At 32.9% G+C, this 24,978-nt stretch overlaps 2 protein-coding genes across 2 annotated transcripts in view; both read right to left on the bottom strand.

The window, feature by feature from the left end:
• Nucleotides 1–10,169, bottom strand: part of bbs4 (Bardet-Biedl syndrome 4) — a 16,730-nt gene extending 6,561 nt beyond the window's left edge. The window contains exons 1-9 of the mRNA XM_073831540.1: nucleotides 10,101–10,169; nucleotides 7,222–7,273; nucleotides 6,407–6,486; nucleotides 4,670–4,733; nucleotides 2,910–3,021; nucleotides 2,710–2,782; nucleotides 957–1,010; nucleotides 712–839; nucleotides 184–319 (exon numbers count right to left, since the gene is read on the bottom strand). Of these exons, the coding sequence (XP_073687641.1) occupies nucleotides 184–319; nucleotides 712–839; nucleotides 957–1,010; nucleotides 2,710–2,782; nucleotides 2,910–3,021; nucleotides 4,670–4,733; nucleotides 6,407–6,486; nucleotides 7,222–7,273; nucleotides 10,101–10,124 (723 nt within the window). The 5' untranslated portion in view covers nucleotides 10,125–10,169. The remainder of the gene's footprint in view (nucleotides 1–183; nucleotides 320–711; nucleotides 840–956; nucleotides 1,011–2,709; nucleotides 2,783–2,909; nucleotides 3,022–4,669; nucleotides 4,734–6,406; nucleotides 6,487–7,221; nucleotides 7,274–10,100) is intronic.
• Nucleotides 10,170–11,674: 1,505 nt separating this feature from the next.
• On the bottom strand, nucleotides 11,675–23,629 carry adck2 (aarF domain containing kinase 2). The gene is made up of 8 exons (XM_073831979.1): nucleotides 22,340–23,629; nucleotides 19,779–19,925; nucleotides 18,041–18,169; nucleotides 17,853–17,948; nucleotides 16,540–16,785; nucleotides 15,142–15,270; nucleotides 14,450–14,503; nucleotides 11,675–12,239 (listed from the first exon to the last, which is right to left on the bottom strand). Exons 1-8 carry the CDS (start codon nucleotides 23,192–23,194, stop codon nucleotides 12,108–12,110), a joined length of 1,788 nt encoding a protein of 595 aa, XP_073688080.1. The 5' UTR covers nucleotides 23,195–23,629; the 3' UTR covers nucleotides 11,675–12,107.
• Between the last annotated feature and the right edge of the window lie 1,349 nt (nucleotides 23,630–24,978).

Below are 24,978 nucleotides of genomic sequence, written 5' to 3'. Positions count from 1 at the left end.
AAATAATGACAGTTTTTGAGTGAACTGTCCCTTTAAGGAGAAAAAAAACTGTCTTTAGGGGTTTTTTGAGAGCACTTAAAAGACAAAGAGCAAACAAAAAACGACAAGGTAGAGAGAGAGAGAGAAAAAGAAAAGAGAGAGGTTTCGAGCGGTCACAGTGAGACAGTAAATGTGATTAATTACAGCTATGAGCGCCTCACTGATCCCAGCATGCTTTGCTGCCTTGGGCGTCTTATCTGCGCTGTGGCAGAGCGACACGCTGAGAGCATCTCCAGGCGTCTGAAGTTGCTCTCTGGCAACAAAACTCTGTCTCGTACATCTTAACTCACGTTGTGCAAAACATGACCAAAAATAAAAAGAGATGATCCCTCTGTTGAAATGCTGCATTCTGGGTAAGTCACCCCAAAAAACACTTCAGACGCTTTAAGAAAAAGTGTGTTTGACTCTTATGTTTTTAACATACGATAGATTCAAGCCCTCAACATGACTCACATGAAAGTGTTTTTTTTTAGTTTGCTTGGTAGCAAGAAAGCATAAAGTGTGCATATTAAACATAAAACACACTTTTGAGTGAAAACGAATGCGGGTTCACCAAACTTTACTGTCTCTGCATGCTCTTGGTTGAATATAAACTAGTCCAAGAACTACGATGGTTTGGCAAACGGTATTAAATATGTGTGTTTAAAAGTGAGGATGTGTATTGAGACGTACTCCACTGCGCTCTTGTAGACGTCGATGGCTTTCTCTGTATCGCCCTGCAGTAAGTGGATTTTTCCCAGCATCGTGTAGGTCAGATCGTGTTTATTCAGCTGTAATGCCAAGTTTAACTGATCTTCGGCCTGAAGACAGAGAGAAAACATGTTTAACACAACATCAGCTCAGGACATGTGAATTATAAAGAAAAGGAAGAGTGTTAAATATTGCTAAAAACATGACTGATCACTAGTTGCACTTACACTCTTGAAGTCTTTGGTGTAGATGTAGCAAACGCCCAGATTATGGCTGATTTCCTGCAGGTAAAAAAATAATCACAGATATCTTATTTGTTTATTGTCAAACTAAAGTAGTGGTGATTAAAAGAAGAGTTCACACATAATAATAAAAACTATTATTTTCAGTAATTCAAATTGTGAAACTGTTTTAAATAAATTCGATTCACACAGACTGAAGTAGTTTAGGTGTTTGGTTCTTTTAATTGTGATGATTTGGCTCACATTTAACAAAAACCCACCAATCTCAACACATTAGAATACGGTGACATGCCGATCAGCTAATCAACTCAAAACACCTGCAAAGGTTTCCTGAGCCTTCAAAATAGTCTCTCAGTTTGGTTCACTAGGCTACACAATAATGGGGAAGACTGCTGATCTGACAGTTGTCCAGAAGACAATCATTGACACCCTTCACAAGGAGGGTAAGCCACAAACATTTATTGCCAAAGAAGCTGGCTGTTCACAGAGTGCTGTATCCAAGCATGTTAACAGAAATTGAGAAAGTGTGGAAGAAAAAGATGCAACCAACCAAGATAACCGCAGCCTTGAGAGGCTTGTCAAGCAAAATCGATTCAAGAAGTTCACAAGGAATGGACTGAGGCTGGGGTCAAGGCATCAAGAGCCACCACACACAGATGTGTCAAGGAATTAGGCTACAGTTGTCGTATTTCTTTTGTTAAGCCACAGACAACGTCAGAGGTGTCTTACCTGGGCTAAGGAGAAGAAGAAATGGACTGTTGCCCAGTGGTCCAAAGTCCTCTTTTCAGATGAGAGCAAGTTTTGTATTTCATTTGCAAACCAAGGTCCTAGAGTCTGGAGGAAGGGTGGAGAAGCTCATAGCCCAAGTTGCTTGAAGTCCAGTGTTAAGTTTCCACAGTCTGTGATGATTTGGGGTGCAATGTCATCTGCTGGTGTTGGTCCACTGTGTTTTTTGAAAACCAATGTCACTGCATCCGTTTACCAAGTAATTTTAGAGCACTTCATTCATGCTTCATTCTGCTGAGCAGCTTTTTTAAGATGCTGATTTCATTTTCCAGCAGGATTTGGCACCTGCCCACACTGCCAAAAGCACCAAAAGCTGGTTAAATGACCATGGTGTTGGTGTGCTTGACTGGCCAGCAAACTCACAGGACCTGAACCCCATAGAAAATCTATGGGGTATTGTCAAGAGGAAAATGAGAAACAAGAGACCAAAAAATGCAGATGAGCTGAAGGCCACTGTCAAAGAAACCTGGGCTTCCATACCACCTCAGCAGTGCCACAGATTGATCACCTCCATGCCACACCGAATTGAGGCAGTAATTAAACAAAAGGAGCCCCTACCAAGTATTGAGTACATATACAGTAAATAAACATACTTTCCAGAAGGCCAACAATTCACTAAAAATGTTTTTTTATTGGTCTTATGAAGTACTCTAGTTTTTTGAGGTTTTTATTAAATGTGAGCCAAATCATCACAATTAAAAGAACCAAAGACTTAAACTACTTCAGTCTGTGCACATTGAATTTATTTAATACAAAAGTTTCACAATTTGAGTTGAATTAATGAAATAAATGAACTTTTCCATGACATTCTAATTTATAGAGATGCACCTGTATACTGTCACTGTATGTACAAAAGATATGTGAAAAATTTCCACATATGGGTCCGGAAAAACATAAGAGTGAGTAAAGTATTTTTATTTTGGAGTAAACAAACCCTTTGAAGTTTACTTACCCAGTCTTTCTGATTGAGACGTGCTGCTTCATTATAAACCTCGATAGCAGCTTTGTGCTTGCCTAATAGGAAACTAAACACAGAACACATACCTTTAGCAATTTCCTGTTCAGTTTAACAAAGATCCAAAGCAGCCTAAATAGGTATTTTTTGATTTTAAACATAAGTCTTGTCTTGTGTGTGTTTGGGCCGGTGCTTACAGGGATCGTGCCACTTGCTTGAGGTTGTCTGAGCTTTTGGGGTTGAGAATGGCACAACTCTGAAACAACTCCAGAGACTGCTGGATCTTCCCTTCTAGCCGCATGATCAGAGCTGCACACACAAGTACACTGCAGTTATTCACCGGGATAAACTAGGACACATCGACTATGTTTGGAACGGAGCGCAAGTGTTCCGCTCACTGCACAGTATACTGCGTACTGTATACTACTGTTTAAAAAATAGTATGTGAAACTGTGTTATTTAAGTATCACTGGTATGCTATTATAGTTTTTGTTAATATTTTTAATTACATTTTAATTTAATAATTTAAAAAAAATTTTTTTTTTGCCTTTTAATCATTTTATTTGGTACGACAGCATTTTATTTATTACGAAATTAAAGTTGTAATATTTCGAGAATAAAGTTGAAATTATGAGATTAAATTCAAAATTACAAGATAAAGTTGAAATATTTTGAGAATAAAGTCGAAATATTTCGAGAATAAAGTCGAAATCTTATGAGAATAAAGTCCAATGTTAATGAGAATGAAGTCGAAATAACAAGAATGAAGTAGAAATTACGGAAATAAAGTCAAAATATTACAAGAATAAAGTCAAAATGTTACGAGACTAAAGACAAAATATTACGAGAATGAAGTCGAAATATTTTGAGAATAAAGCCAAAATCTTACAAGAATTAAGTCTAAATATTAGGAGAATAAAGTTGAAATGCTACGAGAATAAAGTCAAAATATTTAGAGAATAAAGTTAAAATATTTTGAGAATAAAGTTGAAATGATACGAGAATAAAGTCAAAATATTTAGAGAATAAAGTTAAAATATTTTGAGAATAAAGTTGAAATGCTACAAGAATAAAGTAAAAATATTACGAGAATATTGTTCAAATCTTACGAGAATAAAGTCAAAATTACGAGAATAAAATCAAAATATTACGAGAATAAAGTCAAAATATTAAGAGAATAAAGTTGAAACACTACGAGAATAAAGTCGAAATATTTTGAGAATAAAGTTGAAATATATCGAGAATAAACTCGAAATCTAACAAGAATAAATTCTCGCAATTTTCACATTATTCTCAAAATATTTTGACTTTATTCTCATAATATTATACTGATTTATAATCAAATTTATTCTCGTAACTTGCTTACATAATTACGCGTATGTAATTTGGCTTTTTATTATTTTCTAATATTTTTTATTCATTTTTATTTATTAGTTTTGGTTTATTTAGTTTTAATTATTTCAGTACTTCAATTTAAACTAAATGAAAATGAGAAATGTTGACTTGGCAACTCGCTGAAAATTATTTTTTTTTTTTTAAGAATTTTTATTTTATTTAGTTTATTCTGCTTCAAGCAATGAAAATGTTTTTTGTTTTGTTTTTGTTTATTTATGTTTTCAGTTGCAGTTAACTATGATAAACTTGATGTAAAACAGTGATTTCAAACATTAGTATGCTACAATGTCACATAACTTAATAATGTTGCATGTTTAATTCAGTGAGTGGCATCCATTTATTACATATATTACAATATTTGTACTATTTATCTTGCACATTTTGGCAACTGTAGCAGGTAATTTAGGGTAACTCATGCATTTTGATATTCATAAACTATGTATTTGTAGCATGCTATTATGGCATTTTGCACATCTGAGACTGACTCAGTCTGACCACTTTCAAATAACTGAATACATTTACACTGTCAGAGTTTGTTAACTGTGTAGTATTATTCACTGACCTTGAACATACACAGCATATTCACACATGCCTTGAGTTTCATGCAGCTGTTCTTTAATAATGGCCTGAAAAACAGAAGAAACACAAATCAAATATAGCTGCAAGCAGCAATTATGGGGCCAAGCACTAGGCAAGGGAAGCATCAGAACAAGTGCAGCAATGAGTAATTGAAGCCACTTAAAGGTGATTTTAGTCAAAATGGGTGAAAAATCATAAAAACAACCACTAGTAATACAATATACTTTTGTTTTCCTGGAATTACTATTGTATTACTAGTGGTTGTTTTTATGATTTTATGAAGTTTCGCAATGGTACACCAATGCATTCGTAAAATGTAGCATTTTCTGTCATTATACTCTATTGAAGTCAATGGCAATTTTATGTTTTGTTTAATTATAGCGCCACCAAGAGGCACAATCCCACCAATTTTTTTTATGTGTCCTTAGAGTGTGCTCATATATATGTGTCAAATTTGGTGAAAATATCTCATTTTGTTTCGGAGTTATAGACATTTTTTTATATATATGAGAAGAGAAAAAATGGCCGACGTCTGACTTTGATTGCATTGTTTTGCCACTTACTATCAAAATTTTGGAATTTGTGCATTAGCATATAGCCGGCACGCTATGTTTCCAAATTTTCTACAGAGGCTTTGTGTCAATCGGAGCAACGTTTTCTGAGATATTGGCAAATGTTTTTTTAAGCACTAAAATGCAACGTTGCACAAACCATAAGGTAAAACCTGGCATGTCTGATATCGCTAGACTCGGCAAGGATTCAGGAGTCTAAGAAGTATTTTCTCGTGAAAATAAGTCAACCACGACCAAAGTTATAAGCATGTGAATATTTGATTGGCTCAAAACTTCTCAGGCTCCTTCAGGGCATCGTGCTGATGACCCATATCAGGTTTTGTAATGATACGTTAATGCATTCGTAAAATGTAGCATTGTACTACAAAATTCAATATGGCTAACATAGGAAAACTGGTTGGTTCGACTCGGCATGCTCCTCCAAATCTAACGAGACCAGTTTCAAGATTTTTGGCCAAACCATTGAGAAGTTATATGCAAAAATAGCAATTTTTCCATATCTCCTGACCACTAGGTGGCACTGTGCTGAAACTCTGCAGGTAGCCTCAGGTCATGCTTGTTATAACACACACCAAGTTTGGTCTCAATACGCCAAACCGTTGAAGAGATATAGCCTCACATCCATTTTTGCATGCTTTTCGTAGAACTCGTTTGCGCGTTATTCGAGGACCGTCTGACTAATCAACTTGAATTCTACAACTTTTTGCCAGCATGGTCTGAAGATGATCTGAGCCAATTTGGGTGAAAATCAGACAAATCGTCTTGGACAAGTTCGAAAAAGTATGTTTTTCAAACAATTTAAAATAGAAAAAAAAACTAAATCTTACAATTCATTCGACTCGGCATGACCCAAGGAATTTTTATTTTGTGCCTAACGGTTCAAAAGTTATTACCATGACAAAAGTGAAACTTTGCACAAGTGGTGGCGCTAGAGAGTTTGAGTTAGAGACTGTCCTCTATCAGTGTGCCAAATTACACAACCTTCGCACAAGCGGTTTATTGGGCTACCATAGACTCAAGAGCGGAAGAAACGAAAGCAGAAGAAGAAGAACGCCAACGGATACACCTTTGGTGCTTGGCCCCTAATTAACATTATCAAGAGTATTATAGCGCAACTAAACTATCTTTTTAGGATTTTCTGGGTTCACCTTGCAGGTCTCATAATCTTTGCGAATATAATGCAGATGTATAAGCCAGTTTCTCCTCTCCAGGATCGGAAGCTCAGGAGCTGCAGATAGAAGAAAAACATACAGAGATGAACCTATACATGTATGTAACAATGTATAGTGATGTACAATACTTGCAAACATGTATGAATGTCATTGCAAATGCTGCAGGATGTTGTAATATTCACTCCATTTCAAACCAAACAAAGTTGCAATATAAGACACTTAATATATTGTGTGTAATGCAAGGACATTCAAACATTTTAAAGTGTGACTGTTAAAAAACTTTTAAGGCCAGAGATTAAAGAGATGAGCTTTTTTTCTGGTGGTTTCATCTTGTGTTTCATTAACTGCTCTAATCATGAATGTGCAAATATCAAAGGCGGCATTGAAAATCTGCAGAAAACAGCTTCTATTTCGGATATGGAAGGCAGACAGGCTCTTCTCGCAGCGGGGGGCCGCACAAGACTCCTCGTCCCGAATCTAGCGGGCCCCAGAACAAAAGGAGCCTGTCCGCTGCAACATGAAGCGTCTGCATCTTTCTCCGCTTGCTTACAAGCCCCCTGGCAAAATCTCATCTCAATCCGTTCTATTCCTGGACAGACTTTTCCCTCTGAGCCATAATCCTCTTCACTGGAAAATGGGGCCAAAGAGGAAAATAAAGGCAAACAGCGCCACCCACAGGATGAACGGAGACAGCGGCGTCCACTGTATGTCCAATGCATTGCATTGCTTTGTAATTCAGAACTGATTTTTTACATTATTTATATTACTATGAGAAACTCTGAGATTCTGACCTTTCTTTAGACGAGGTTTCTTGAGGTCTGTGGCCACAGGCAGCTGCACATCCTATACAAAGAAAAAAGAGTCAATCAAATTCTGTGTGGCTAAATGAATATTAGCCCATTTTTATTTTCATATTTACATATACACATACAGTACCAGTCTGGTTTTTGAACAGTAAGATTTATAAATGTTTTTTTCTTAAAAAAGTCTCTTCTACTCACCAAGTCTGAATTAATTTGATCCGAAGTACAGCAAAAGCTGTAATGTTGTGAAATATTTTTATTATTTAAAATAACTGCTTTTTATTCAAATATATTTTAAAATGTAGTTTATTCCTGTAATCAAAGCTAAATTTTAAGCATCATTACTCCAGTCTTCAGTGAGAATAAAGTTGAAATACTACGAGAGTAAAGTCAAAATATTACGAGAATAAAGTTAAAATACTACGAGAAAAGTTGAAATATGAGCATAAAGTCGAAATATTACAAGAATAAAGTGGGAATTTTATGAGAATAAAGTCAAAATACTACGAGAATAAAGTCAAAATATTACGAGAATAAAGTCTAAATACTACAAGAATAAAGTCGAAGTATTTAGAGAATAAAGTCGAAATACTACGAGAATAAAGTTGAAATATTACGAGAATAAAGTCGAAATACTACGAGAATAAAGTTGAAATACTATGAGAATAAAGTTGAAATACTATGAGAATAAAGTCCAAATATTTTGAGAATAAAAGTCGAAATACTACGAGAATAAAGTCGAAATACTACAAGAATAAAGTCGAAGTATTTCGAGAATAAAGTCAAAATACTACAAGAATAAAGTCAAAATATTACGAGAATAAAGTTGAAATACTACGAGAATAAAGTCAAAATATTACGAGAATAAAGTCGAAATACTACAAGAATAAAGTCGAAGTATTTTGAGAATAAAGTCGAAATACTATGAGAATAAAGTCAAAATACTACGAGAATAAAGTTGAAATATTACGAGAATAAAGTCGAAATACTACGAGAATAAAGTCGAAATACTACGAGAATAAAGTCAAAATATTACGAGAATAAAGTCGAAATACTACGAGAATAAAGTCGAAATATTACGAGAATAAAGTCGAAATACTACGAGAATAAAGTCGAAGTATTTCAAGAATAAAGTCGAAATACTAAGAATAAAGTCGAAGTATTACAAGAATAAAGTCGAAATACTAAGAATAAAGTCAAAATCTTACGAGAATAAAGTCAAAATACTACGAGAATAAAGTTGAACTATTACGAGAATAAAGTCGAAATACTACGAGAATAAAGTTGAAATATTACAAGAATAAAGTCGAAATACTAAGAATAAAGTCAAAATCTTACGAGAATAAAGTGGAAATACTATGTGAATAAAGTCAAAATATTTCAAGAATAAGGTTGAAATGTTTCGAGAATAAAGTCGAAATCTCAAGAGAATAAATTCTTATAAATAATAAATTATGACTTCATTTGTAAAACATTTCGAGTTTATTCTTGAAACAGTTTGACTTTATTCTGGTCATTTCGACATTATTCTTAACAGTGTCACATGATCCTTCAGAAATCATTCTAATATTCTGAATTGATGTTCAAGAAACATTTTATTATTACTATTAATATTTAAAACGGTTTAATACATCTTTTTTAGGATTCTTTGATGAATAGAAAGATCCAAAGATCAGCATTTATCTGAAATAAAAAGCTTTTGTAACTTTATACACTATACCACTCAAAAGCTTAGAGTTTTTGGGAAAGAAATAATAGAAATCAATACTTGTATTTAGCAAGGATGCTTTAAATTGATCAAAAGTGATAATAAAGACATTTATATTGTTACAAATGATTTCTATATCAGATAAATGCTGATCTTCTGAACTTTCTACTAGGTTTTCAACATATTGATAATAATAACAAATGTTTTTTGAGCACCAAATCAAAATATTAGAATGACTTCTGAAGGATCATGTGACTGGCGTAACGACTTTATTCTCGAAATCTCAGATTTTTATATTTTTTAAATGTGCCACTAAAACACAAAAGTAATTTGGCTTTTTATTATTTTGATTTCTGAAGGATCGTGTGACTGGAGTAATGATGCTAAAAATTCAGCTTTGAAATCACAGGAATAAATTACATTTCAAAATATATTTAAATATAAAGTTTTTTTTTTTTAAATAGCAAAAATGTTTCAAAATTTTAATATTTTTCCTGTACTTTGGATCAAATAAATGCAGGCTTGATTAGCAGCAAATACGTACTTTTTTCTCTTTAATTAATAATTTTACATGAGATCTCTTTTGGTTTATTTACTTATTTTTTATTATTTATTTATTTAGAAGCAGAAATCACCTCACTGATGTGCATTTGATAAATAAACGCTGAACGCTGACTAACATTATGTTTTTAGTATTATGTATGGAGAAATAATTTTTGCCAACATTTTTGTAATTACAATCAGAATTAACACATTTAACAAATACCACCATGAAATATACATAATATTCATTAAATATTAATTACTTTGAATACTTTTTACTTTCAATGTTAGGAAAAAAATATGCCAGGATGCAAGAAACCGTAATGCTCCTAAAATAAACTTTTTGTCTTTACGTAAAGCTCATTTTTTATCTTTTTTGATAGTCTTTGCTGTTCGAGACGAAACGAAATGCGAATGAAATCTTTAAAACGTCAATCTGTCAGATTGTTTTCTCTTTGCAGACATAGTTAATCTAACGAGCAACTAAATAACACAATAACGAAGAACAGCGGTTACAAACGATCATAAACCACCGTTAAGAAGATCTTTGTTCATATTAAAACTATGAAACATCAAGACTTTAGGTGTTTTAACGCAAACAACCATCATTTCTCACCGTTGTCATCGCGTCGTCCGCCATCACGCTCCTTTCCTCTTCACTTCCGGCGGACGCTTCTGTCACTATGGCAACACCGCGACGTCCGTGACCACGTGATTTTACACATAAAAACATTACGATATAAAACAAGTCCATTGTGTATTTGCAGCCGTTATATATTAGACATATTGAGAATTATGTAGGATTATTTTATATCGATCACTGGCAAGGGTTTGTAGAACACTTTGATGTTTATATGTGACCCTGGACCACAAAACCAGTCATAAGGGTCAATTTCTATTGATGTATTTGCGGCTAAGATACAACTATTTGAAAGTCTGAAATCTGAGGGTGCAAAAAAAAAACAAAAAAACAAAACATTGATAAAATCGCAAAGAAAGTTCTTAGCATTGCATATTACTAATCAAAAATTACATTTTGATATATTTATGGCGATACATTTACAAAATATCTCCATGGAACATGATCTTTACTTAATATCCTAATGATTTTTGGCATAAAAGTAAAAAAGGATGATTTTTTAACCAAACTATGTATTTTTGGCTATTGCTAAAAATATACCTGTGCTACTTAAAACTGGTTTTGTGGTCAAGGGTCACATATATCCACATGCAGATCATTATTAAAAAGACAATTCGAAACAAAAAGTCTAACAATGTCAAACTATAGTTCGTAAATTTAATGCAAAACACACAAAGGAATTATTTTCATTCATTTCTCAGCAGCAAATCATCTGAGAAGGGTTAAACAACTAAACAGAGTCATAACACATGGATGATGAAATCCTACCTGGTTCCTGTATGAATTTTCATGGATAGTAACTACGCTATAATTATAATATATGTCACTTTTCAGGGATTTTAAAAGCATTTTTAGGTCTAATGCATTTGGTCAAATGGATAAACGTATACATGGACATGTACATAATTTATGAAATGTACACTACCAGTCAAAAGTTTTTGAACAGTAAGATTTGTACAGTAATGTTTTTTAAAGAAGCCTCTTCTGCTCACCAAACCTGCATTTATTTGATCCAAAGTATAGTAGAGGCAGTAATATTTTGGATATATTTCTATTTGGATATATTTTCAAATGTAATTTATTCCTGTGATCAAAGCTGAATTTTCAGCATCATTACTCCAGTCTTCAGTGTCACATGATCCTGCAGAAATTATTCTAATATGCAGATTTTTAAATTAATATTATTTGTTGTTATCTTTGATGACTAGAAAGATCCAAAGATCAGCATTTATCTTAAATAAAAAGCTTTTGTAATATCGTACACTATAGGGTTATAGAAAAGAAATGAATACTTTTATTTAGCAAGGATGCTTTAAATTGATCAAAAGTGATGATAAAGACATTTATAATGTTACAAAAGATTTCCATTTCAGATAAATGGTGCTCTTCTGAAATTTCTATTCATTAAAGAAACCTGAATTTTTTTTTTAAATTCTACTAATAAATGTTTTTTTTTGAGCAGCAAATGATTTCTGGATGATCATATGACACTGGAGTAATGATGCTAAAAATTCAGCTTTCAAATCACAGGAATAAATTACATTTTAAAATATATTCAAATAGAAAACAGTTCATTTAAACAGTAAATTACAGTACAGTACAGTTTTTCCAGTACTTTGGATAAAATAAATGCAGGCTTGGTGAGCAGAAGAGACTTTAAAAATCTTATCTTAGTAGCGTACCTTGTACTATTTTGACATTGAATATATAAACTTGGACTGTAGGATTTAGTTGATATACTGTGCAAAATAGACAAAAAGATTAAATCTGGACCCATGTGTAAAATCGAATCCCAAAATTACAGGGCATGTCATTGATCCAGGAACACTTTTAACTTTTCCCTATATATATACTTGTACAGTAAATTGATCCCAGATATGTAGTTTTTCCTCTGAGTGATGTTTAATTCCCTGATCGAGTAGCAGGCTGTTATTAACATCTGGAACAGTGAGGTAAATGTTGACGGTTTCAGTCAAGAGCTCATCAGAGGAGGTTTTTCAGCAGAAGGGGTTTGGCGATCTCCAGGATGTCCAAGTTGGGGTCTAATGATCTGCCTAAACCCTCCAGGACCATGATGGCAAACACCATAGACGCAAAATTACTCTCCAACTTCACCTGCAACAGGAAGAGCACAACATCATACAACACAGAATAGTATCAAAATACAATGTGAAATCTCTGCATCACAATTTTACCATGCGTTTTCACTCTTTGTGCATGACATATTTTTAAAAGTAACATTTTTCTGATTCTGATACTTTAGTATTTATTAAGCATTATTTATTTAACCCTTATGCGGTCCTCGTTTTGGAATCACACTCATGGTCTTTGGGGTCTCTAGAGACTTAAACTTAAATTCTGTAACAAAATAATAGTTAAAAAAAACGAAAAAATGTTTTCCCTGTTTATTAATGTTTTTACTCCACATTTGTGCAGTTTTCGCTGTTTCTATGCTATTTTTAAAATATATATAAATTATTAAAAAAAAAAATTTATATGCAAAAACAGCTTTTTATGTAAAATTCACTTTACAAAATACCCACATTTTAAACTTTCATTCATGGGGATAACATGGATAATTTGATATGGTTTAGTGTAAGATTTTTGCCACTAGATGGCTGCAGAGCACTACTATTAACTAATTGCTATTTGACTAACAATAAGATATCTTTTCACAAGTTTTTTTCAGTTTAGTTCATATCTACATATTATGAAATCACAATTATTACAATAAAAAATACTTTGACAAAGTTAAGCATTTTTTGTACTGAAACAAAACCAGTTCTATTACATATTGAGTAGCAGTACACAACATGAACATAAGAATGCAACAACAACATCTTTTTATTTTTTTATTTGACAAATTATAAGAGCAGTTTTTATGGTCTCCAAATGTAGTCCTGTGTGTTTCATGATATGTAGATATGAACTCAACTGAAAAAAAACTTGTGAAAAGATATCTTTCAGGTGGTCAAATAGCAAAAAGCATATAGTGGAGCTCTGCAGCCACCTACTGGGAAAAGTATTTTTTTTTTTTACGTTTAAAATTGGATTTTCCAAAAGATGGGCAAAAATCCATTTTATCCCCATGAATGAAAGTTAGACATGTGGGTTTTTTATGAAAGGGAATTTTACAAAAAAAAAGCTGTTTTTGTGTAAAAACCTATAAAAAATATTTATTAATTTATATATATTTAAGAAATATCCTAAATCCTCAAAAAACTGCACACATGAGGGGTAAAAACATTAATAAACAGAAAAATAACTTTTTTTTTTTTTTTACTATTATTTTATAACAAAAATTGCATTTTTGCACCCCGAAGACCACGAACGTGAGTATTTTTTTCACACTAACAATTTATTTTTTTTATTTGTAGATCAAGAAAGTGTTGACTGATTTACAAAGTCTCATACCATTTGGACAAAGGGAACATTTTTTTTATTTTATCGAACGCCATTCGGGGTCCAGAAATCCCCCGAAGACCGCATAAGGGTTAAATAACATATTTACTATATTTTATTTCCCATATTTCTTATGTGTAGATATTCAATTATGTTATTGCTAAATTCAATTACCACATGGAAGAAAAACATCAAATATTGACATTACCACTTCCTGTTAAAAATTATGCTTGTTCACTTTTTGAATTTTAGCCAGTGTGTGGTGTGTGTGTTTGGGCATAAAAAAACATGTACAAAGTTACAAATCTCAAAGTCCACTCCAAAGGGAGATATTTAGTCTTAAAAAAATGCATTTTCAAGAACTACAACGAACGGCTCCTTTGGACTACAGCGTTTGTTTTTTCTGATGCTATGATGTCACAACGCGGTCCAATAGAATACCATTAAAAATCACATGTTCAGTATAGAGGATTGAAACACATGTGGAGCTGCGGCTGATGTAAACACAAGCATTGACTAGAGTGATGATCATCGGTGGTTGCATGTTCTAGTGCAGTGGTTCTCAATCCTGGTCCTGGAGGACCCCTGCTCTGCACATTTTGCATGTCTCCCTTATTTAACACACCTGATTGAGATCTTCAGCTTGTTAGTTCAGTTAATGGATCTTTACTAATGAGCTGAAGATCTCAATTAGGTGTGTTAAATAAGGGAGACATGCAAAATGTGCAGAGCAGGGGTCCTCCAGGACCAGGATTGAGAACCACTGTTCTAGTGCACCCAAAAACAAAATAAACACTTTGTAAAAGAGCCTTTAAAGGGTGTTTATTGAATTATTGAAAGGTAGAAATTACACTAAGTGACTAAAAGTTATTTTACAGACGGTTTATGATCTGCTAACTTATGCTAAGATCAGCTGCTCTCACCTTGTGATGAATCAGTAAACCAAAGACTCGAGACAGCAGCTCAGCCACCTGAATCTATAAAACAACACAAGTCACATAAACCAACATCATCAATGTTGAAAACCGTTTTTTGCTGCTTAATAGTTTTAAGGAAACCATGACACATTTCTTCAGGATGAACAGCATTCACTTGAAATAGAAATCATTTGTAACATTATAAATGTTTTTACTGTCACTTTTGATCGACTTAACACATTCTTGATTATTAAAACTTACCGTAAACGGAAAAAAAAAAAAAAAAAAAAAAAAAACGCACTTATCCCAAACATTTAAATTGAAGTGTATTGTGTTTTCCACAAAAATATGAGGCAACTGTTTTAAACATTGATGACAAAAAATGTTTCTTGAGTTGAGCAGCAAATCAGAAATCATTAGAATGATTTCTGAAGGATTATGTGACACTGAACACTGAGACTGGAGTAATGATGCTAAAAATTCAGCTTTGCATCACAGGAATAAATTGCATTTTAAAATATATTCAAATAGAAAACAGTTATTGTAAATAGTAATAATATTTCACAATATGCAATAAATTTATAATAAAAAAAGCAGCATTGGTGAGCAGAAGCGACTTCTTTCAAAAACAAAACTCTCAATTAGTTCAAGCTAGATTGGTAGTATATAGATTTATGAATAAAGGTCTAACTCTGTACCTTTCCCAGGGAAAGCTTGTTACTGAGCGCATGATCCACTAGTTCAGCCATTTCCTTTTTGAAACGCGTCACATCCTGGCAATCATTGGCGCGGGCGTGATGAAGGATTAGCTCTGCAACCCGCTCACCCTGGCAACACAAGAACATGCTTGAACTCTCATTCTGACGGCACCCATTCACTGCAAAGGAACAACTGATGAGCAAGTGATTTAATGCTACATTTCTCCAAATCTGATGAAGAAACAAACTCATCTACATCTTGGACAGCCTGAGGAAGTTACTATAATACTACATACAATTGAGGTCAAAAGTTTACACCCCCCTTTGAGAATCTGTAAAATGTAAATCATTTGACTAAAATAAGAGGGATCATACAAAATTCATGTTATTGTTTATTTAGTACTGACCTGAATAAGATATTTCAAATAAAAGATGTTTACATATAGTCCACAAGATAAAATAATACTTGAATTTATACAAATTACCCTTTTTCTCAACTTGCTACCTGAATGATCCACAGCCGTGTTTTTTTTTTTGTTTAGTGATAGTTGTTCATGAGTCCCTTGTTTGTATGATTTTGAGATCCATCTTTTCACACTGAAGACAACTGAGGGACTCATATGCAACTATTACAGAAGGTTCAAACACTCACTGATGTTTCAGAAGAAAAAAACATGCATTAAGAGCAGGGGGTGAAAACTTTTGAACAGAATGGAGGTATACATTTTTCTTATTTTGCCTAAATAACACTTTTTTTTTTCCATTTAGTACTGCTCTTTAGAAGCTACAGAAGATACTTACATGTTTCCCAGAAGACAAAATAAGTTACATTTACCCTCATCTTCAAATTCAAAAAGCATGGTTTTCCCTCAGTTGTGAAAAGATGGGTCTCAAAATCATACAGTCATTGTTGAAAATACACAAAAGTGGTGGAAAACCAAAGAATTTGTGGGACCTGAAGGATATTTCTGAAGAACAGCAGGCAGTTTAACTGTTCAGGACAAACAAGGGACTCATGAACAACTATCACTAAACAAAAAACACAGCTGTGGATCGTTCAGGTAACAACACAGTATTAAGAATCAAGGGGATGTAAACTTTTGAACAGGGTAATTTTTATAAATTCAACTATTATTTTCTCTTGTGGACTATATGTAAAAATCTTTATGTGAAATATCTTATTCAGAAATAACATGCATTTTGATAACATAGCAGATTCTTAAAGAGGGGTGTAAACTTTTGACCTCAACTGTAAATAATACTAAAATAACACTGATGTTGACTTCAACAAACGAATCTTCAACATTTCTAGATGCAATCACTTGAAATATGCCACTAATACATTCACATGGAATACTATCAACAACAGAAAAAAAACAGTCCCCATGTGTCTTTTACCTGCTTGAGAGCCACCGCAATGAACACGGCTCTAAAGTTGCGTTGATCTGCCTCACTGAGCTGCGCAACGATCCCTGCATCCAGTAGCACCAGCTGTAGAGGCGGAGGAGTCTGCCTCATGCTGACCACCACAGTGTCACACAGGTCTGTGAGAGTCGCCCTGTCCTGGGGTACCTCTCCTCGCCCACCCTGCACCAGGATGTTCCCAGGATGGAGGTCACCGTGGACGAAATTATCCACAAACACCTGCCAGAGATGACAAGAGTTTAGAAAAATGTGCTCACCCTCAGGGCATCCAAGATTTGAAAATCAGAAAATTTGTTTCTTCATCAGATTTGGAGAAATGTAGCATTACATCACTTGCTCACCAATGGATGTGAATGGGTGCCGTCAGAATGACAGTCCAAACAGCTGATAAAAACATCACAATAATCCACAAGTAATCCACACCACTCCAGTCCATCAATTAACATCTTGTGAAGCCAAAAGCTGTTTGTTTACATTACATTGATTAAATCAAAATGTATTCAAATTAAATTAAATAAAAAAAAATAATTAAAATTATATAAATGTATATGCATATATAAAATTAAGAAATATTATACAAAATTTGAAAGCATAAATAATCTGAGTTGCTCCACATTCATTTTATAGCTTTACATTTCTTGTTTGTTTATTATTTTAGTTATTATTATCTATATTATTATATCTAAAATATAAATTAATTTAAATAAATTACAATTCTGTAATCTATAATTAAATAAAAATCAGTTTAGCCAAGAGAAAAGAAAATGAAAGAAAAATAAATCAATTTAAATTGATTAAATACAAACTTAATTAAGTCATAAAAAAAAAAACGAAAACATTGCTACAGCTAAAATATACGTGTCCTTTATCCATAATATTGTTTTCTCAGGTTTAAAAGTAATTTTGTCTGAACCAAGAGTAATTTACAGATAAAGCACAGTTTACAAACCAAAACATGCAAAGATATGCAAGTGGATTTTGATGTGAGAAGACTACAAAAAAAAAGGACGTTATCACTGAAGGAAGCGTTATTATGGATTAAGAAGTTTAAAATGGTTTTCACCTAACAATACTTTGATTACTTGTGGATTATTGTGATGTTTTTATCAGCTGTTTGGACTCTCATTCTGACGGCACCCATTCGCATCCATTGGTGAGCAAGCGATGCAATGCTACATTTCTCCAAATCTGATGAAGAAACAAACTCATCTACATCTTGGATGTCCTCAGGTTGGGTACATTTTCAGCAAATATTCATTCCTGGGTGAACTATTCCTGTAACTAACCATTTTCAAAAGAAGATCGACACCCATCCGTGCGATTCTCTGCTTCATACCTTCAGGAACGTCTGAGCTCAGGTACTTTGAGATGGGTTCGCTTTCCTATAAGAGCAAAACCAAAGTGTTAGTTCTTCTCAGTGGAATAAAATAGATTATACAGTATTAAAAATATCAAAATGCACAGCCATTTCCACCTCGTATGTTTCTACCAACACAGTCCTTGTGACAAACGGTCTGAGGGGCGTCGGAAACTTCACATACTGCAGATCTTTAAAGTTCTTCTGGAACTTTTCGATGTTCTGGGCTTCAAACCGAAGATCGATCTGCATCAATGAGATATTAAAGCACAAAAATACCCAAAGGCCATGAAGTAGTGTTATTCTTTGAGATACTATTTTTTAATTGTGAAATTGTTTATATATATATATATAAACAATATATATATATGTGTAAACAATAATATATATGTGTGTATATGTGTGTGTGTATATATATATATATATATATATATATATATATATATATATATATATACACACACACACACACACACATATACACACACACACACACACACACACACACACACACACACACACACACACACACACACACACACACACACACACACACACACACACACACACACACACACACACAATGAGTCAAAAGTTTTTGAACAGTAAGATTTTTTTGTTTTTTTAAAGAAATCTCTTGTGTTTACCAAGCCTGCATTTATTTGATCCAAAATATTGTGAAATATTTTTACTATTTAAAATAACAGCTTTCTATTTGAATAATATATTTTAAAATGTTATTTATTCCTGTAATCAAATCTGAATTTTTAATATCATTACTCCAGTCTTCAGCGTCACATGATCCTGCAGAAATCATGAATAGTACAAATTACAATATATAAAATCAATGTATAATTAATTAAATACAAATGTAATTCAGTAATATAATAAAATATATTAATGTAAATTAATAAATAAAAATGTGCAAATTTTAATTAAAATATTGTACATAAATAGTATACATAAATGACCATTGATTAAATAAAAATGTATTCAAATTAAATTAAATAAAAAATATTAATTAAAATTATATATATGTATATATGCATATAACATTTTAATAAATATTATACAAAATTTGAAGCTGCTCCACATTCATTTTATAGCTATACATTTTTTGTTTGTTGATTATTTATTTTAGTTATTATTATCTATATTATTATATCTTAAATATAAAATAATTTAAATAAATTAAAATTCTGTACTCTATAATTAAATAAAATAAAATTCTAAATTCTAAGAGAAAAGAAAATTAAAGAAAAATAGTACAAATTAAAAAATATAAAATCAATTTAAATACAAATTTATAATAGTAATTAATTAATTAATATAACAAAATATATTAATGTAAATTAATTAAAAAATAAAATTAATTCTATTAATTAAAATAGCATAACTAGTATGCTAGTATAAGACTAGTATAAGAATTCATCTTTTGAATGGTATAGTGTATAATGTTACAAATGCTTTTTATTTCAAATAAATGTTGATCATTTTTTGAGCAGCAAATCAGCATATTAGAATGATTTCTGAAAAATCATGTGACACTGAAGACTGGAGTAATGGATGCTGAAAATTCAGCTTTGATCACAGGAATAAATTACATTTTAAAATCAATTCGAATAGAAAACAGTTTTTTTACCGTTTTTGCTGTACTTTGGATCAAATAAACGCAGGTTTGTTGAGCAGAATAGACCTCTTTAAAATACATAAAAATCGTACTGTTCATGTTTTAATGTCTAGTATTTTTATTATTTTATTTTATTTCAAGTAACAAAGTAACAGACATTTTTATGGTTTTAGTTAACAATAATTACCTTGCATGAAGGAAGGTTCTTCATAAAAGCATCCGTACCTGTCTGGTCATGAGCTTCTCAAACTCATCTACAATCTCAGGCAGGCTGAGCCACTTGATGCCTGGCAAACAGTTGAGAAATAAACTTCCAGCTTTCATCAGGATCAGATCGATCTGCACCTGCTGCCTGATTCCTGGATGAAGAACCTGGTGGAAGGAAAAAGATCTTAGAGAATAACGATTATATTAAAACACCCAATAACAGACGAAACCAATTTTAGTCCAGCAGTTTGGTGGTTAAAGGAGAAGTTCACTTCCAGAACAAAAATGTACAGATAATTTACTCACCCCCTTGTCATCCAAGATGTTCATGTCTTTCTCTTGTCAGTCGTAAAGAAATTATGTTTCTTGAGGAAAACATTTCTGGATTTCTCTCCCACGAGTTTGAACTTCCAAAATACAGCTTAAATACAGCTTCAAAGGGCTCTAAACCATCCCAGCTGAAGAAGAAGGGTCTTATTTAGCAAAACAATCATTTATTTTCTTAGAAAATTGACAATTTATATACTTTTTAACCTCAAACGCTCGTCTTGTCTAGCTCTGCATGTACTCTGTGTATTCCTGTTCAAGAAATAGAAGTTCAAGAAGCAGAAGTACCAAAGTTTTTACAAAGTGAACGTGCAAAGTAGATCAAACGCCCTTTACAAAAACAGTGACGTAGGGCGATTTTGAAGTTGAAAATGAGATGGGAGTTTTTCGATCTGTCTTGAATAAGAATGCACAGATCAAGCAGAGCTACACAAGATGAGCATTTGAGGTTAAAAAGTATATAAATTGTTTGATTTTTTTAGAAAGTAACTGATCTTTTCGCTAGATTGGACCCTTCTTCCTCGGCTGGGATCATTTAGTGCCCTTTGAAGCTGCATTTAAACTGCATTTTGGAAGTTCAAACTTGGGGGCACCATAGAAGTCCACTATATGGCGAGAAATCTTGAAATGTTTTCCTCAAAAAACAATTTTTTTATGACTGAAGAAAAAAAGACATGAACATCTTCAATGACAAGGTGGTGAGTAAATTATCTGTACATTTTTGTTCTGGAAGTGAACTTCTTTTAAGTGAAGTGAACAGCTTTGAAATCACAATCTTTAAATTAAAAAAGAAAAATAAAGAAAGATTAGATAAAATTGTCAAAATTAGAAATTAAATAGAATTTGCTTATCTTACATGAAAAATAATGGAAATTGAAATAAAAATGTGTAATTTAGTGGTATTAAAAATACCAAAAGAAATGCATAAATTTAATGTATTTTTCGAGAAAATGGAAGAGGTGCACTTTTCACGTTTTATCTGCATAATCTGATGTATTTCTGTGACAAAATAGAGTATTTGATTAGGAAAAAAAACTGAATAGCCAAAACAATCTCAGACTAATATGAATTAACATCTTGAAAACTAGAAAGGTCATTTAAAAAACTTTTTTACCTTGATATTCTGAGGTATTTGTGTGTCAAAAGTGTATACAATAAGAAAAAAACAAAACAAGAAATGTGATATGTGAAAAGGGTCATAAGGGTCCATTTTATAAAATTAAGATTTATACATCTGAAAACTGAATAAATAAGCTTTCCATTGATTGTATATCAGGAATCTGAACGTGTAAAAAATCTAAATATCGAAAAAATCGGCTTTAACCCTCTGAACCTCTGAAAAATTGTATGTTTTGAAATTTTTTAAATCGTTGCTTCATCGGAATGAGATGACACTTGGTGACTTTTGTTGCATTAGCTATGTGAGCACACAAAAAAAAAATCACTGACATGATTCGGATATGTTAAAGGGTAAAAAAAATAAATAAAAAAAAGTCACACTTGGCTCATTCCCGATCAAAAATGACCGACATAGGAAATGAATAGGAAATACAAAAAAACTAATAATTCAGAGAATCTTTTGGTGGTACAAGCTACAAGCCGCTGTTCTGAAAAAAAAAAAAGTGTTCAGCAAACAAGCAATTTTAATGTGAAATGTTGCATTAATTGTTGCAAAAAATATATATTAATTCTAGTGGAAAAAAATGTTAATTAAAATTGTATAAATATTGCACAGTACTATAAAAACTCATCAAAATTCTAAATAATAATCACTAAATATTATTGAACAAAAATGTATTTCATTGATTTCCCTAAAGAAAAAAAAAGTTACTTTTTAAGGCTCCAGACACTTTTGAAGTGTGACTAGAAAAGAAGAGGCCCAGAGTCCAAATTAAGTACTTAGCAATGCATATTACTAATTAAAAATTAAGTTTTGTTATATTTACAGTAGGAAATGTACAAAATATCTTCATGGAACATAATCTTTACTTAATATCCTAATGATTTTTGACATAAATTAAAAAAAATATATAGTTTTGACCCATATAATGCATTTTTGGCTATTGCTACAAACACACCCATGCTACTTAAGACTGGTTTTGTGGTCCAGGGTCACAAATATTTAAAAAATGTCTTTAATTCCAAAAAACTGGGAGTTGATTGCATCAAGAAAAATATACAAAAATAAGCAAATTAATCCAAATGGTTGGAAGGGACTGGTTTAAAAAGTAAGAAAAAAGTAGGATATTTACCTTAATTGCAACAGGAACCAGACGCTCTTCCTCCAGGTGTTCCTCCGAACCAGATCTCTCTCCGAAATCCCTCGTCTTGGTGTCCGCCGTCTCTTCCTCATCTTTATACGTCTCCCAGAAGTCACTCAAAGCTCCTCCCAGACCTGGGATCTCCCAGGCCTCCAGAAGATTGTTCTTCTCCAGTTCTTCCACCAGCTTCTGGAACGCCGGATCTTCAACGCTCTTCACCTTGGCTTTGGCACGATACACCTGTGCCACGCATCCCGATCCCACAGGCTCCTTACTGTCAAACACAAACATCTGCCTCCATCCTTCCCCAAACGCCCTCCTCAGACAGAGCTTGGTGTGGGACCAGGGATGGGGCTTCACCTGCACATGAAGCCTTGAGAAACGCTCACAGAAGCCCTGAGAGAAGATGTCCCGTCTGGTGCTGGCCCACTGGCCCAGCTTGATAAACGTAGGTCCAGATGTTTCCGTGACCCAAAGCAAGGCGTCCAACCAACGGGACGCCCAACGTTGGGAGAATAAAGTCAGGGGATACAGAATCAGAAGTGGGCTGAATTTGAGAAGGAGCACAAAGGCGCGGATTCCCAAACGCAAGACGAATACTAACCTGTGGATCTGCACTCGGGCGACTGACTTCCTCTCAGTGGTCCTCTGATGGTGGACGGCTTCCTGTCCCGAGGCGTAAGTGATGCCACATGCAGTCCAACAGAAAAGTCCCACTTTGGGGGCTTGAGATAAAACGTGAGTGCCTTTAAAAACAAACAATCTTCGGGGTGGGACTCGAATTGATACCCTGTGCACCGTGAACCTGAAGTTCTGGAGCAGGTGTTTTGCACAGAAAGCGGACATTTTTATTATAGTTATTACTTATTTAGACATTTAACAGTTGCTTTAGGACAAATGTAATGCAGTTGCGATTTATAACAAAAATGAAGATCATGCAAACAGTATGTTGAATGATTAATAAACATTCACTTACTAATGAGAAATGTAGCGTTTTGCTCTTAGCATTGTCTTAGCGTTAAGTATGCATATATACACATACATAGCGATGGCAATCCTTTATATCTATGATGTTAAGTTTTAATATCTTGCTGAAAAAGATTCAAAATAAAGACGCTCCTTCTACAACGCGTAATCGTAAACGTCCCTGTTCTTTTTATCTTGCATTTTTTCGCTGGCAGATGTCCACAATCGTGCTGTTTAGCTTCATTTTCGTATTGTACGTCCACGTTTTTACACGAATCTAGTTTAATTCATTCAAACATTTGTTATGAAATGTTGCTCCTCTCCTTCGGGTCCGGCTGATTAATTCCTCCGTGTGAATCGCAACATTAGTTCCGCGGCTCAGAGGCAATAGAAAAAGATCCTTATCGAGTAATTAATGTGTTGATTTATAATAAACTTTATGATAAATACATTTATAATAAATGATCTGATATATTTTTAAAGCAAAAGATCATCAGTTTGATTAAAAATAATGAAAATGAAAAATAACTCAAAATGAATGAGTGATTAAAAAATGGCATATTTTTTGCTATGCCATATTTTGTTTATTTGCTATTTGCCTTACTTTTATTTTTTATTTATTTTAATGTATTGTTAATTTGTATTAATTGTATTTATTTATGTTGATGATGTTGCTTATATTAGTATTAATTATGTATCACCCCTCTTGTACTATAAATTTTAAATTTTACAGTCTTGGTCTTAATATTGAAAACTACTAAATAAATGCACAAATACATACACAAGCAAATAAACAATCAATTATGTTTGTCATTATCGTAAAAAAATCAAATATAGTACAAAAATAAATATATAATATTTAATATTCCACATTTCACAATTAATAATAATGAGAAAGAATCGATAAGTAATTAATGCATTGATAAATATTTATTTATTTAATTTACAACACTTAAGTCAGAACTTAAGAATCAGTCTCAAACTTTACTGAAAGTTGCTTTTAGATTCTTTATAAAAGTCTCCTACTCTTAAAAAAGTCCTACTTCTTACTAAGAATTTTTTGACACTTAAGTCAAACTTTAAGACTACTCTTAAGAGCATTTCTTAGAAGTTTTATACATACGGCCCCTGAACTTTGAAACGCAGATCGTGAATCATTTGATTCTAACTGGAACTTTGTGTGCAGATTGCGAATCATTTGAATTAGATCGGAAATTCTAAGTGCGAATCGCAAATCATTTGAATTAGATCGGAACTTCTGAGTGCGAATCGCGAATCATTTGATTCAGATTGGAACTTCGGAGCACGGAGCGTGAATCATTTGATTTAGATTGGAACTTCGGAGCAGGAATCACGAATCGTTTGATTCAAATCAGAACTTCGGGCGCAGATTACGAATCGTTTGATTCAGATCAGAACTTCGGAGCGCAAATTAATTAATTAAACTTGGAAATTTGTAGCGCAAATCATTTGATTTAGATCTGAACTTCGAATCGCAGACCACAAATCATTTGATTCTAATTGGAACTTTGTGTGCAGATTGCGAATCATTTGAATTAGATCGGAACTTCTGAGTGCGAATCGCGAATCATTTGAATTAGATCGGAACTTCTGAGTGCGAATCGCAAATCATTTGATTTAGATTGGAACTTCGGAGCAGGAAT

Source organism: Garra rufa, chromosome 25 (assembly GCF_049309525.1).
Source record: "Garra rufa chromosome 25, GarRuf1.0, whole genome shotgun sequence".
Lineage (NCBI taxonomy): Eukaryota > Metazoa > Chordata > Actinopteri > Cypriniformes > Cyprinidae > Garra > Garra rufa.
Note: the sequence above shows the minus strand (reverse complement) of the source record. Positions and strands in the feature narration are given on the sequence as shown.

Coding starts and splice junctions, on each gene's coding strand:
- adck2 (XM_073831979.1), bottom strand. CDS start 23,194: ATGTCCGCTTTCTGTGCAAAACACCTGCTCCAGAACTTCAGGTTCACG. Junction 18,170..19,778: donor AGAAGCTCATGACCAGACAG/GTACGGATGCTT, acceptor TCATTGATGCAG/ATCGATCTTCGGTTTGAAGC. Junction 12,240..14,449: donor GTTTACTGATTCATCACAAG/GTGAGAGCAGCT, acceptor TTCCTGTTGCAG/GTGAAGTTGGAGAGTAATTT.